Below are 15,783 nucleotides of genomic sequence, written 5' to 3'. Positions count from 1 at the left end.
CCGCTGAGCCCATCCCCTGCCACAGGGGGGCAGGGCAACTCCGCCCAAACAGGGTTGCCTGAGTAACAGTGCGGCAGACCCCTCTCGCAGAAGACAGGCTGGGAAAACAAGAGGCCAGCAATCCTAAGGTCCCAAGAAAACAGGTGCAAAAATGCCATCTTTTAAAAAGTGCTCTTAAACTCTTCCTCTCCTATTACTGTGAAAATCTGCTATATGACATACATGGGACAAATACATGTAAATTAAGGATGTGTGGCTGGTGGAGGAATTTTGACCCATGTTGGGGTGTTGTAGGATGTGGTGTCATTAAAGGCTTGATTCCATTTTCAAACTCTGGGATGTGCATATTTGCAGAAGAAAAAAATATAGAAGATAATGCCACTTATCCTAGGAAGACAGATATACTGATTTGGGAATTGATTCAGGATTTTAATCGTCATAGCAATGCTATACAACCAGTCAGTTGACGCATGGACCACCCATTCGAGGCATCTGAATTGAGAAATCATGGATGTGGTTGCTCAAAGACATAACCTGAGGGCTTCTTGGCAGTCCCTTGGGTCAGAGAATATTCAGGTGGGAAGAGATCCGCAGGACAGTGAATCCAACAGGAGTTCCCTACAGCCCCTTGGGGGTGGGGGTGGGGGGCTGCAGGCCTGTATGCTTCCCCTGCTCCTGGGCTCCCCTCTCCCACCTCAGCCCCAAACTCTGCAGGCCACAAGTGCTGTGGGTATTCAGACGCGAGACGCTCTGTCAATGGAGGGGAAAGGGATGTGTGAAGATGCCAGAGACAAAGACCTACCATGCAGGTGCCTCTTTCTGGTGGGTCTTTATGAAACTTAACCTATCTGTATATGGATCTCAGAAGTACACTGGCTCTCAGTGATATGGAGAATGGGATGGGTAAATGTCCAAGTGATAGAGAGTGCCATCATCCTGGGGGTTGCAAGCCTCACCTGAGCTCAAGTCAGGCAGATTTCTTTGGAGAGGAATAAAATCAGTTCTGCCTTCTGTCTCCAGGTGGGTGTGCATGTTGTAGGAGAAACAGAAGGTGCGTGATTACTGCCCACATTCTTGACGGATGTGGAGACCAGATCCATCATCTTAGAAATTTTGTTGTAATTTTAAGGCATTTCTGAGAACAACCAGGGACTCAGCCCCTCACCATCCCCTTACCCAGACTCCTTGTTCCCCTGGAATTTTCTCACCCCTTAGATCACTTGTCTGCAGAGGGGCCCTTTGTACAGCCCGCTGACAGTTCTGAATGCCAGTGCCACCCACTGAGAGTCTCCCTTCTCCTCTCTTGAAATCTGGGTTCCAGAGGATGTGTAGCCTCCCAGAGGACAGCAACAGGAAGCAAACTGAATCCATCTGGGCAAACTGTGGCCCACTTTTCATTCCAAGGTGTTATTTTTAAAAGTTTTAAAAGGGGCTTTCTCATTTCTGTGGAAGTGAGACACATTGGCAGGTGAAAACTACAAGCCCAATATGTTTATAGTTATGAAAACACAAAAATTTCTTGCCAAATTCTTGAGATTTTTTTTTTTACAGATCCCACTAATTTTCAAATTCTGCCCTTCTCTGAAAACATCCAGCTTGCCTATTTATAAACAGGGGTAAATGTTTCTAGAGTTTGACTGAAAAATACTTAAATTCCCATTAAAATGTGGACAAGGCAGGCTTCAGGGTTCATCCTCAACCTAGTCTGGTTTTCGTTGGTCAAAGTGGCATCGTTCACGTAGAGAGACTGCCATCTGCTGGAAATTTAGGATATTGTCACTCAAGACAAAGTGTAGAGCTTCTTTTCCCAGCTCTCAGTTTCGCCTGGTGTGCCCAGTGCTGCAGTCACAAGATTATGCCCCAAGGATGTCCTCATGATCTGGTTAGAAAACCACACGTACACAACTTAAACCACTAAAAACAAAACCCAGCAGTGGATGGAGTCTCTGGACATTAGAGCTGGAAATGATTTTTAGAGAAAACTGTGTGGCAAATCATTTTTAATATAGATGCTGGGTAAAATGAATGTAGAAGTGGTAGCAATTAAACAGATGATTTTAGAAAAACAACTATTGTTTAAGACACAGTGAAATCTGGGTAAAATCCGAAAGCTCTGCGTTTGGAGTCTGCCCTTGTGTGCCTGCCCCTTCTCTTCTTTCTCTGTTTCAGAAGTGCAGAAGGCTTTCTTTCTCAAAATCCAGGGGCCCTCCCAGGTAGGAGTCAGTGAGAAATGAAGGGATTCCTCATCCTTGTGCCCTGAGCTAGTTCTAGACAAAACGGTGACATAGGGCAGCATAAGACCACCGTGGCCCTTTCTGCTGTCGTCATACTCAAGATGGGCTGCAAGAACTCAGACTTTCAGTCCCAGGACCTCCACATCAGGGCGCGGTGGGGAGCTCTGTTGACCTTGAAAATGAACCAGGCAGTTATTTTAGCAGCAAAATGAGATTATTCAGGAATGGCAGAGGAATTGCAATTTGGGACATGCAGGCTATGACAAAACCATAGGCAAGTCCAGAGAACTAAGGAGAGGAACATTTCTTTATTGAGCAAAGCGGTCATTGGGAGGGGTTGCTTCCAATGCAAGTCCCTTGGATAAAGGTGAGCGGTCCTGGTGGCAGTGGTTTCTCATTGGCTGCGTTGCGGCAGTTTCTCATTGGCTGGGCTGTTGCTAGGTGAGGAGAAAATCTTCATCCCTCTTTGGTCATTACGCAGGCTGCTTCCTGTTGGCGGCTGCAATTGACGACAGTAGTAAGGCATGAGGCTCCCCCTCTGGCGTCCTAGTTTAAATGTTTCCTTCAGTTTCGCAGGCATGTCACCTCAGCTTTGTCTTCTGTAAAAAAGGAATGCTGGTTCCTTTGGGGGATGTCGAGAAGGCTAGAGATTTTGTATATGTAGTACCTTGCACATGGGCTGATGGCTGAGAAAATGCCAACCATCCCGGTTAAATAAATAAGCTCTAAGGTAGACATAAAAATAGAGCAGGACTGAGGTGCCTGGGTGGCTCAGTCCTTAAGCGTCTGCCTTCGGCTCAGGTCATGATCCCAGGGTCCTGGGATCAAGCACCGCATCGGGCTCCCTGCTCGGCGGGGAAGCCTGCTTCTCCCTCTCCCAGTCCCCTGCTGTGTTCCCTCTCTCGCTGTGTCTCTCTCTGTCAAGTAAATAAATAAAATCTTTAAAAAAAAAAAATAGAGCAGGACTGTCCTCTCTGGCTGTAGTGCCATTTGCCTGGGGGTGGTATGGAATGTGATGAACCGGAAGCATTTTGTCATTTCAACTCCTGAAAGTTTAGTCAGTTCTCAAAAACCTCATGTCTGATCTGCAGGCCTGGCCTGGTAACCTCAGTGGAAACACAGGTTACGTTGGGGGTGTATTTAATCTAAAACCAAGAGATGGACATGACCTTCACACTCAATTCATTTTTAGTAAAGGGATATGTATTTAAAAGGTACTTAGAATGGGGTGCCTGGGTGACTCAGTCATTAAGGGTCTGCCTTCGGCTCAGGTCATGATCCAGGGTCCTGGGATCGAGTCCCACATCGGGCTCCCTGTTCCGCGGGAAGCCTGCTTCTCCCTCTCCCCCTCCCCCTGCTTGTGTTCCCTCTCTCGCTGTGTCTCTCTCTGTCAAATAAATAAATAAAATCTTAAAAAAAATAAAAGGTACTTAAGTTTATCTGGTGGTAATTAAAAGTTGGGCATGTCCGCTCATAAAAGCCTCCATGAGGGGCAGGTAAGATTTTTAAAAGAACTGAATTTCATGTTTCTGAGGAGAGCGTAATGGGACCCAGTCTGCTTGGGCAGCTGTTGCCCTTGTTCTGTCTGGCCTGTGTGTGGAAGGATTCATGGAGGCCCAGGCCTGGCAGCCGGGGCAGGGAGGGTTCAAGCACTTGGGGTGAGGGGGGGGATAGTAGCTGACAGGGAGCACCAGGCAGGTTGTGACGGGTTCCTCAGGACGTGGCCAGCCAAGGAGCAGGGCACAGAGCTGGGGTTAGGTCTGTAGTACTCAGGACACCAAGTACGCTGGCTATGCGCCCTGGGGCGGCCTCAGGAGGTTGGTCTGGAGCCCCACAGATTCCTCCTGACTTTGGTCAGAACTGGCCTTGGGGCTGAGAGAGGGAATGTCTGGACACGGGCAGGAGGGCTATGCAGTCAGGGCCTGGCAGGTCCCACATCCGGAGGGTGGACCCTGGTTGTGGTGGCCAATTTCTTTATTTGGAATTTGGTGTGACATTGAGATGATCTCATCTTTGCTAACTTCTGTACCTTCTAAGAATCCCTTCTGTCTTTTCCATCCTGTCCTGTCCTCTCGGGTAGACTGATGAAGAGGATGAAGTAGAGGTAGGACTGTTTATAAACATGAAGAATGCCACATTTGACCTTCCCAAGCGTGCTGTAGAGTCCAACCTAACATAAGCAGCATGAGGCCTCAGCACCATCCAGTGCTCTAAACCATGCATGATCGTTTTCTGGTTGCTTTCTGTGTGATCACTAACCTCCTTACACGGGTTCTCATCATAATAGGTATGCCAGGAATCAAAAGGCTAACTGCATTTTCCAAGCCATCCCTGAGTCCCAGGCCCTGTCAAAACTGACAAGTTCAGCTGATCTAATATTGGAGATATTCTCCTCGTATTGGAGAAGTAGACAGGGATTTCTCCCTCCAGCCCCCTGGCTGAGCCTTTTGGCAACCCAAAAATGAGAACTGGATTCTAGAATAACCATGGAAAGAGCCCTAAAACCAAAGAGGAAGTGGGACAGTGGCCCCGAAAGTGGTCATCACTCATGGGCAGCCTTTGACTTGTGCCCCTTTTCTCAGCTGGCATCCATTGGATTCATTGGGATTCGTGGGTGCAGGGGTGGGAAGGCAGGGGCTCCTCCTCCTGGCCCTGGTGCAGATGGGAGAACCAGAGGCGACATCAGGGCCGACTGGCCCTGGAAGATGAGGGAGCAGTGCAGGTAGCACAAGCAGATGTGTCCTGGGCTCTGTTACCGTGGCTGAGACACTCGATGAAAAGAGGAAGCCAGCGATCTGTGGGACTGCTCTTTGCAAACATTAATCTGACTTTCTCTTTCTCATCCAGCTGTTTGGCCTTGTGTACATATGGCCCATTGTGTTAGCATACCTCTTTTACAACATAGATGCCCTGATTCTTTGCTCAGCTACAGTTAGAGAATATGATCATGTCCATGTAATGCGTGTTCCAGCAACCCCATTTCTGGACACAGCCAGAAGCAATGAGTGTTGCCAGACTCTGTTTCAGCATGAATTTCTATGTCCTGTTCTGGTCTGGGCCCTGCAGTTGATTCCCTTAGGGCCTTTGGCAAGTCACTGAATCTTCGAGAGCTTCAATTTCCTTCTCTGTCAAGGGATAGGGCTAGCTCTGGAAAGATTCTTCCCAGTGCTTACCATAGTAGGATTCTGTAACTGAATCCCACTTTTTAAATGCTAAACATCCTAAGTGATCTATAAGAAAATTTTAACTGCTCTCTGGTACTAAATGAAAAAAAAAATCTCAATACATTTGATTAACTGGGAATATTTTAATTCTCCTATCAGGGCTTTGGTGTTAGAAACAGATGGGATTTCCGAGTTGTTCCCCGGGGTTGATGTCATTTGCCCCTAGCAGGCACCCGCTGCGGGTACTGCGGTGAGTCAGGAAACCCACTGCAGTGGAGGGACGGGTGTGGGCCTTCTGGGACCAGCGCTGTTCTTTCTGATAAGAGAACGTCCTGTCCCCATGGGTGTTTGTCATTCGCCCATGCACAGCCTTAGGGACCACCGTAGGGAATGTGTCTGCAGAATGCACATAAACAAGAAAGGTTTTCCTCAACGGAAGTTGGCTTTTGGGGGAGTCACCTCCTGCCCTAAGCCCTCCTTTGGTCTTGCAGTCCGGCAAGTTCTCCGGCAGCCCTCCAGCACCCCTGAGCCTGCCGCAGGGCCTGAGCTATGCGGAGGACGCCACAGAGCATGAGAACATGAAGGCTGTGCTGAAGACCTCGTCACCTGCCATGGAAGACACCACCCCGGTGCTGGGCGTCCGCACCCGCAGCCGGGCAAGCCGAGGTGACTCCTGGCCGGGGGGCGCTGGGGGCGGGGGGGCTTCCCTGTCTGGTCCCGTCCCTGTCATGACAGTAGAGGTAACTGTGCCCAGGAGGTATCTGCTCAGGGCTGACGTGCTGACGGAGACCCTTGCCTTCACTCACGTCTCTGGGACTCACTGCAGTACTTCATCTCCAAACCACACGGCGTTCCCACAAGTATAACTTCCTTCACACAAGAGGAGTTATGATTATGAATGGACCCCTATGGGTTAAAGCAGGGGTCAGCAAGCCATGGCCCTGGGCCCAGTTCAGCCAGCCACCTGTGTTGTAAATGAGGTTTTCCCCGGAACACAGCCAGGCGTGGCAGAGTTGAGTGGTTGGGGCAGAGACTGGGGGCCCGTAGAGCCTCGGGTTTTCACTGGATGGCCCTGTGTAGGGAAAGTTTGCTGGATTCAAGCACTGTCCCTTTTTGCCTTTTTAAATCTTTAGAGGCAAGGAAGAAATGAAAACTAAAGGTGCTAAAGACAGATAAGAGTTTCTAGGTTTGTTTCATAACTTGGAAGGGATATTTTTCTTTAATTGAGAGTTAAGGTGCATTTTTCACCTGAGAATGTTTAGTGGTGTTCCCCGATCCAGCCTGACAGCACATGAATGCCCCCCTTCAGGTTCCGTACGGCCTGCAACACACAGCCCACGCTATTCGTGCTGTCTCTGGGGGCCCCCTGCAGTCTGGTCCCAGCCTGTCTCCCACACTTGGCACTCACTCGCCCCCACATTATGGGCACCGCCCTTCTCTGCACCCTGTGTCTCCCTGAGCCCCCTCTGCTATTCATGCTGTCCCCTTTTCTCTGCCGGTCCAGCCCTCATTCACCTCCACAATCCACCTCCTCCCCATACTCCTCAACTCAGAGGGCCACTCCTTCCTCCCACGGACTCCTGAGCCCCCAGTTCGGGCTGCCTCAAGATTACAGACTTTATCACTAAAGAGAACAAACTTCTGGAGGACAGGCTTTCTCCTCTCGGTGTTTGCTTAGCACGTGCTACGTGCAGAGCTAGAAGGTGGCGTATCACTTATTGTCTAAGTTGTCATGCTCTGGCATGTGGCAGTGGTCCTGGTAGTCATTGTACTGGGTGACCAAAGAGAACAGGCCCGGTAAACTGGGCTGTGGGTTAGCTTACCTATCACAGAAACTCGGTAAAACAATGAGCTCAAGCAGTGCCCATCAGGCGTTGTCCCAGGCTCGGGAGAACATTCAGACTCACGAGATGGCGGGCAGCTGCAAGCTGGAGAAACCCCTGAGAAAGCCCTTCAGTGACTTCTAACTGCCTTTGTAGACCGACCAGTGCTTTTGGAATTTTGCTGTCGTCAACTCTGTTAAATATAAACAGAGAATGATAGTAATATTAACTTCAACATAAAAGAAAAAATAAATGTAGTTTCAAGTTTTCTTTAGAAGAGAGTGGGTTACATGGTGCATATAGTTCCTTGGAGCTTCTTGTCAACCCAAGGACCACAAACTGCCATCTACGGAGGAGTCTTGAAACTTGAACGCTGCTTCCAGGCAGTGTTCCAGATCCCTAAGGTTTATGTGGAATTCCCTAGCGGGGCTGCACTTCAGGCGTTTTATGAAATTACCAGATGTTTTTCTTCTTTTCTTTTGTTTCTCAACTCCAGGTGAGTTCAATACCACTCTAGTTCCTTCCTCTGCTTCTTAATGTTGGACTTCGGTCTTTACCTTTTAGCAGGGTTTTTACTTTGATAGGCAGTTAAGATGACAGAAGAAGGGCTGCCTCCCCCCACCTTTGCCCCGGGAGGCAGTGGCAACAGATCCACAGGTGGTCCAGATGTTGAAATCTGCAGCCAAGTTTTAACCATTACAAATGTTAAAAGATGTAAAGGAAAATATAGACAAATTGATTAAAAGGTGTATCATTTCAACAGCAAATTGGAACTTAATCTTTAATCAAATGAGGGTGCCTGGGTGGCTCAGTCATTAAGTGTCTGCCTTCGGCTCAGGTCATGATCCCAGGGTCCTGGGATCGAGTCCTGCATCGGGCTCCCTGCTCGGCAGGAGGCCTGCTTCTCCCTCTCCCACTCCCCCTGCTTGTGTTCCTGCTCTCTCTATCTCTCTCTCTGTCAAATAAATAAAATCTTAAAAAAAAAAAAAAAAATCAAATGGACATTCAAGAACTGCAAAAGAAATATCCGAAATAAGGAACTCATTGTGTGGGTTTAAGAGCAGACTTGTCCCAGCAAAGGAAAGGATTAGTGAATTCAGAGACAAGTTATTGTACAAGAAAATGTACAAAGTGAAGCATAACGAGGAAAAAATGGACAGAACAGAATAAAATGTAAGGTGTGAGGTGCACAATCCAACGGTCTCCCCTATGTGTAATTGGAGCAGCAGAAGGAGAAGGATAAGAAGCATTAACTGAAGAGCTAATGTCTGAGAATCTCCCAATGCTGGTGATATATATCAACCCACATATTTAAGAAACTTAGCAAATCCAAGGAGAATAAATAAAAAGAAAACCATGCCTAGGTATAATGTGGGCAGACTGCTAAAAACCAACGATGAAGATAAAATCTTTTAAAAAGTCAGATGGAAAAGATAAATTACCTTCTAAGATACAAACATCAGAATGAGGGCTCACTGTTATCAGAAGCTATGGAAGTCAGATGAAAGTGGAATGACATCTTCAAACTGCCAAGAGGAAAGTCTGTATCCAGGGAAATTCTTTCAGAACCACAGGCAAGCTTTTATTACATTAAAATATAGTCTCTTTTTTGATATAATTATTCCCCTTTTAGACTATTACTTTAGGTCAGATTTTTAAGGGAAAAAATAAATTACAATGTTTTCTTTCAAACGGTAATTTACACTTTTTTTTTTAAATTGAAGTATAGTTGACACACAATGTTACATTAGTTGCAGGTATGCAACATTGTGATTCAACAAGTGTACATTATCAATTTACATATTTTTTAAAATGAAGTCAAAATAAAGTGATATGGTGCTATCATAGTCTATAATGCTTCATTTCTTCTACCACATCTCAGTATATATAAATGTCTTGCGGGGCACCTGGGTGGCTCAGTCAGTTAGGCATCCGACTCTTGATTTCAGTTCAGGTCATGATCTCAGGGTCGTGAGATCGAGCCCCACGTTGGGCTCCACACTCAGTGGGGGAGGGGGTCTGCTTGAGATTCTTGCCCTCTCCCTCTGCCTTCCCCCCGCCCCACTCACACGCACCTGCACACACTCTCTCTAAGATAAATAAATAAATCTTAAAAAAAAAAAAATAAATGTCTTGCTAACACTTGGGAGACTGTTGTGAGCCAATGGCCTCTTGGGGTCTGTAAAAAGTATGGGCAGTGTTTCCCTGATGCTATATGTGGGTACAAGTTTCCAGGGAAAAAAATCCTATACATGACCAGAAAGAATGCATATAAACAGTTACCAGGCAGGAAAGTAACCAAAGGGGCGGCGGGGGGATAAAAAAGCAGAACCAGGACTGAGGTCATAAAAGAATGACATCATCACAAAACCAAGTCTGGCAATCCTGAACATATGGCAACACGTCCCTCTGAAGCATCTCCTGACACATTACAGTGAAAGCAGATCCCTGGGGATGTCTAGGATGGGAAAAATAGGTCATTCTTAGTAGGAAGATCAGATGATGCCTTCATTTTTGGCCCAGTGCTCTGAAAATGTATCATGAGCAAATACAGTTGATTGAAACGTGTGTGTTTTTGGAAGGGTAGCTTAGCATTTTAAAATGAGACATGGAATTACAAATCAGTAGGTAGAAGGGAAAAGCGGAAATTGCTGGCCAAAACACAATTGTACTATTGACTGCCCTGTCTGATCTGAGGAAGACCACTGTTCAGAAGCGCAGAAGGGTCCCAGGGTAAAAGCTATGACAGTGGAGGCCTCCTCCCTCCAGTTAGACCACCTGGTCCATCCTGAGAGTGCAAGAAAGTTCAGCCATTTCAAAAATTCCTTTCTGAGAGGAGCCTGTTTTTAAAGGGTTTTATGATGCTGAAAGATTTAATCGGATGGAAGCAAGTGGATCAAGTGCCCTTGGGCATAAGCAGAAAAAATACAAGTTACTCTTCTTTTATATGCTAGGGCTGTAGCTCTGCTCCCATTCATACAACAAATGCTTAAAATAACATCAACAATGACAACAAACGTTGTCATTAGAAAACATATTGACCTATAGATACATGCATGTGGTAGAGCCCCAGGAGTCCTGCTACTCGTTTGGCAAAGTGTGAATCATTTATGTATGCAATTCAGCAATATGCATTTTACTGGCAGAAATTAGGACTACATTATAGCATATTATGTATTTACTGTAAAATTTCAACCACAAACACATGTCCACAAAAATCACAATCTACTGAACTGTGAGCAGCTATTCCCAACTATTGCCGTCAATATCCAAATGCCAAAAACTTTTCAAAATTAGTATGGGAATAGAACTCAAGAATGTAAGGTATATGTTTACTAACATTTCTGCCTGTGGTTGGCGAAAAGCTGACGGTTCTTCAGCTGGACCTTAGGCTCCAAATACCTGTGTTCCATAGGCATAGAGTCTGAGAACACCCACCTACAGGCTTCTGAAGTTGTATGTTTATTACAAAGGATCATGTATGTGGAGGAAATTCACAATTTTGAGCGCATTGCATGTCTTCTTACAGAAGCGTATTTCCCATCTTATAGAAGAGATTTCACAAGGAAGTTGATCTATCATGAAGGCACAGTTCTTGATACTTGGGAGCTCATGTTTTCGTGGTGCTTTCTTCTTGCTTGTCTATAGGCAGATGCTTTTATGCCAGACTTAGACCTGCTCTGTCTTAATAGACAATTATTTATAAATGTATTTTCCTAGTCAAGAAGCAAAGAAAAATTTATGTCTGTTCCTGCTTTGCTAGTTGAAGAAGGTAATCCTGTTTTGATTTTTTAAATATTTTATTTATTTATTTGACACAGAATGAGAGAGAGAGCGTGCGTGCACGCGTGTGCACAGCAGACTCCCTGCTGAGCGGGGAACCCAACTCAGGGCTCTACCCCAGGACCCTGGGATCATGACCTGAGCTGAAGGCAGATGCTTAACCAACTGAACCAACCAGGTGCCCCTCCTGTTACGATTTTTAAAGGTTAAGTTATCCAGGGTGGCTCAGTCAGTTAAGCAGTTGACTCTTGATTTCAGCTCAGGTCATGATCTCAGGGTTCTCAGATCAAGCTCTTTGTTGGGCTCTGCGCTCAGCAGGGAGTCTGCTTGAGATTCTCTCTCTCTCCCTCTGCCCCCCCCCCAACACGGTGCACTCACTTGCGCTAGCTCGCTCTCTCTCTGAAAATAAATAAACCTTAAAAAAATAAAGTTCCTTTAAAAAAAAAAAGATTAATCCAAAGATAAACCGTGACAAAATCCATGATTTTTATTTAACTAGAAGAGATGTTAAGGTTAGTTGACATTTCCTAGGCCTAGACAGCCATGGATAGAGAGCTGAATTGACACATATCTCTGGACATTACTGGGTGTCCATCACCGAGTATCTGTGATGTGCTCTGTGATGGGATGTCCGCCCTCCCACGATCATGGGGCCTGTCAGGTGGAGGCCTTCAGCAGCTGTGTTACAGGGTAGTATTAAGTAAGTGCTCTAAGTGCACATGAATGGGAGTAGCGGTCAAGGTCACAGTGGGGGACAGGTGAGTACCCCCAGATCTGGCAGGCTGACGCTCTCGCTCTGGCCGAGGCTGTGATCTGTTGCTGACAGAGCTCCGTGCTCGGAAGGGCAGCGTTGGCATTTTCTCTAGTGTGTTCCTGCTCTCTGGTTGTTTAATTCTTCAGGATCCACTAGTTCCTGGACGATGGGAACCGATGACTCCCCTAACGTCACGGATGATGCAGCCGATGAGATCATGGATCGCATTGTCAAGTCGGCCACCCAGGTGCCCAGTCAGCGGGTGGTGCCTCGGGAGAGGAAGCGCTCCCGGGCCAACCGGAAGTCTCGTAAGTGCCTTGGAGCTAGGGTGAGGGCCTTGCCCTGCAGGGAGCTGGCCTCCTGTTCTGTATGCCCTGGAAAGGGCAGACACCCAGAGGCCGGCTCCAGTCAGTTGTCAGTGATGCCTGGAGGGCCCACCCGAGCTCAGCAATGAAAGGTTTCCTGGTTGACAACCAACACTGCCATTGTGGGGGAGGGGGCTGCAGGCACACCCGCCCAGTGTATTTGCCGCTTCTGGTCAGGCCTCCCTCCATTCTTAATGTTCCCAGGAAGGTCCAAAGGACCCTTACATATCTCTGGCGTGCAGGGGTGGGTACAGGGGGGCCATTGCCAAGCACTGCCCCAGATGCTTTGCTGAGGCCATATTTCTGCAGCGGTGACCACTTTCTAGCTGAAGATGGGTCCCCAAAGGATTCACTGCTGCTCACAAATATGTCGAAGGTGAAAAACCAATGATTTTATGGTCGTTAGGGTGCTTAGAATACTTAACGTTAATCTAGGTTGACCAGTTTGGTTTTGCTTCTTTTGGTACCGACCAGAGAATTTCCACTAAATCAAAGGGACTGATTTTCCCCTTTGTCTGAGTCCACTGCCTGCTTCTGCCCACGGAACGATGGATGTGGGGCTGCCTCTGTGGGCACCATGCTTGCTCTCAAAGGGGCTGCTCTCCGTACAGAAACAGGGTTCCTCTGTATCCTTTGACATGTGTCTGCGCTAGTCTTGACCCTCGCGTGTTTTAGGAAAAAGCTCAGCCCCCAGCCTTTGGCCCCGACGCTGCGTCACTCAGCTCAGGAGACCGGCTTGAGTCTCGCGCGGCTCTGCCTTCAGGAATCAGGGATGGTGAGGGGCATAGGGATTTATGACCATCACAAGAAGGAGGTAACCAGGCTTCCTCCTCCCGGCTCCAGAAAGTGAAAGGAGAGTGACTCCAGGTAGGCGGGAGTTCAGTAAGAACTCAGACTCCTTTGGTGCCACCTTTGAGATTCACACAGGAGGGGTTCAGGGTTTGAGCTGCAGAGCCCAAGGGAGGGGGCGGAGAAAATGCCGGGAAGGGGATGCCCTCACGGAAGGTGGGCCATGCGGGGCCAGAGCCCTCAGAAAGGGCGACCGCATGAGGCCACTAGTGACCTGGCCAGTCCCCCGAGGCCGAGGGTATGTGCTCCTCCCCCAGGTTATATGCCTGCGTTGGCAAAGAGTGTAGGCCCTGTCCTCCGGTCTAGAGAGAACCAGATTCTTAGAGAGACACATAATGTCACTGGGAACAATAACACAGTCATAATTAATTTTCCTCTTCAATCTGGCCAGGGAGATAGTTTGCCTGTTTTTGTGGTTGATATAAACTAAATTTCCTGTGGTATCGTTTCCATTCCAATCTTATGCAAAACAGCCGTATATTCTTTTTATTCAGCCAAACACATTTTATTCTGCGCTGCAGTTACTACAACAAATACAGCCCTGCATGTATGTAAGTGTTTATCTGTAACAGGCTTAATTTATTAGTAATGGCACCATCAACAGAAATTTAAGACGGGGGAAAGTTACTTTGATTTCTGTTTAAGAGGGATGATAAACTCCAGCTTTCTCACGAGAGGTTAAAGGAATAAGAAAAAAAACAATCTGCAGAATCGATGCGAAGTTCCGTGGTTTGGGCCTCCCTCTCAAACAATGTTGTATTTGATTTGATTGTTTAATGGCCGTGATGAGGCAAGTGGGTAATGAATAACCACCGTATTTGGGCCATCACTCATTTGGCTAAAGACAGTAATAGTCCAGCTATTGCAGGAAACCAAAAAGAATCCATCCCATAGCCTAGAAATTTACGACCTCCAAGCCGCTTGAGAATTCTCCAAGATAATTAAATGTCTGCTTTCATGTTTGATGCTGGTGACTAGGACTGCGCATGCCAAATGTCCTGCTAAAGCTTGAAATATGCAGCCGGTGGGGACACAGGCAAGGCGTCTTAATCGATTCGCAGGTTACCATGGCTCAGTTTTGCTTTTCCAGCTGGTGACCATTGGGTCTCATTAAGTAAAGTGTTTTGACTTGTCCGGTTGATTTTTAGCCTGTGAAATGATGGATCCAATGCACTCTCATGTGGCTGCCCCTGATTCTAGCCGAGGTTCTCCAATCAGCTGGTGGATCAGACTGAGAGAGAACATTCTGGGAGGTTCTTGGTTTTTTCTTATATAGGTTTCTCTTTTCATCATATCGGGGCAGCTCTTTTGTCCCAGGGCTGTTTGTTCTCTTAGGCGTCCTGAATGTTGGCCTTCTCTAGAAAATCCTGAAGCTGGATGGCGTTTGAAATATTCTTACCAGTGTGATTCTGCAGGATGGGCCCTGGTGTCTGGTACGAAGGGGGAGCTGCTCCCCGATGTTCTTTTCTCTTGGACCTATCTTTGGAAGAAAGTCTCTGCTCAGCTGGCTGGCCTCTTATGGCCACCAGCCCAGACCATCGCAGAACAGAACAGGGTTTAGGGACTCATAGTCTGTCTATTCTCTTTTCCCAGGGGAGCCAGATCTTGTCACAGTAGAGAGAGGCTGGATATCATTTTCCTGTTGAGTTTCCTTCTCAGGTGGGGGTCTGGGCCCCACCTGTGACATGGCCATGAAGTTTGGGCACAGAACTGTATTTCTCTAAAGATGTGATTACTTTGCTATGACCTAAAAATAAACTGGCCAATTTCATAGCTAATTAAGATCTTAATTGGTCACCCTTATAAGAACAGTTTCTCAGTGGAAAGAGCTGGAAGTCTAGTTCCAGGGACTGCTGGGGAAGGAGCACAGAACCTTGATTTGATCTGACACCCTAACCCCCAGTACCCCGCCCCCACCATGACGGCCTCCTCATCGCATCCTAAAGCTTCAACATCCCTCTCAAAGGGCATGTGACATAGCTCATATTGATTTGATGTAACTAAAATGTTATTTCTTTTACAGAATCTTGAGGGATGTAAGCATGCTGTCTGTTAAGTAGAATTTCATGGAGAAAGAAAACCCTCAGATCCGAAAAATTATTGAATTTGTTTTAGGGAAAACGGGAGATACGCCTCACAAAATATTAGATCCAGCCCTGGATCTGATCAGCACACAACTCCGTTCACTTGTCTCTACTTCTCCAAAGTAGTATTTGGAAATACCCAGCAATTTTCCCATTAATCCCATCAAGAAAAACTTCCTGAGTGTTGTTTAAATAGTTTTTGCTTACCGACTGTGAATCAATTTTATATGCTTTTATAGGACAAGCTAACAATGGCAGTAAAACAGAGGCTTGAAAACCCATGCTCTTGCAAATATAGTCAAATAAGACGTTAGTGGAAAGGACCAAAATTTCTCAAACTTCTGTCTTCTCCTCAACGACCTCATTCAGTTACTCAGCCCCTGATTATTCTTAGAGCTCATTCCAGGGGGGCTGACCTTCCTCTAAAGATAGCTGAGGGTGCCCGCCCATGTGTCTAGGCCACGGGACAGGACAAAAAGAAGCCCAAGAGAGGCCCGACAGCCTCTCCCCTGAAGCGCGTGGAGAGTCGCTGCCTTGTAGAGGGCCCGCTGGAGGGTGCGCGCCTCGCGGGGGGGGCCACCATTAGTGTCTCCTCCAGGCTGAAGGACAGGGTGACAGAACAGGATGGAGCTGACCGTGCCTCTCTGATTTCTCGCAGCCCCCTTTAAGCCTCTGGTGATTTTAAGGCCTTCTCTCTAGAAAAGCGAGAGCAGGAAGTGAGGAAGGC

At 47.1% G+C, this 15,783-nt stretch overlaps 1 protein-coding gene across 1 annotated transcript in view; it reads left to right on the top strand.

Moving 5' to 3' along the window:
• Positions 1–15,783, top strand: part of FHOD3 (formin homology 2 domain containing 3) — a 415,022-nt gene that overhangs the window by 393,787 nt on the left and 5,452 nt on the right. Inside the window, exons 26-29 of the mRNA XM_081802533.1 lie at positions 3,326–3,335; positions 4,315–4,338; positions 5,890–6,064; positions 11,905–12,066. Coding sequence (XP_081658659.1) covers positions 3,326–3,335; positions 4,315–4,338; positions 5,890–6,064; positions 11,905–12,066 — 371 coding nt within the window. The remainder of the gene's footprint in view (positions 1–3,325; positions 3,336–4,314; positions 4,339–5,889; positions 6,065–11,904; positions 12,067–15,783) is intronic.

The sequence above is a fragment of the Leptonychotes weddellii genome, chromosome 13 (genome assembly GCF_054177405.1).
Source record: "Leptonychotes weddellii isolate Sample4059 chromosome 13, ASM5417740v2, whole genome shotgun sequence".
In the NCBI taxonomy this organism is placed as follows: Eukaryota; Metazoa; Chordata; class Mammalia; order Carnivora; family Phocidae; genus Leptonychotes; species Leptonychotes weddellii.
This window is presented reverse-complemented; position numbering and strand designations above follow the sequence as displayed.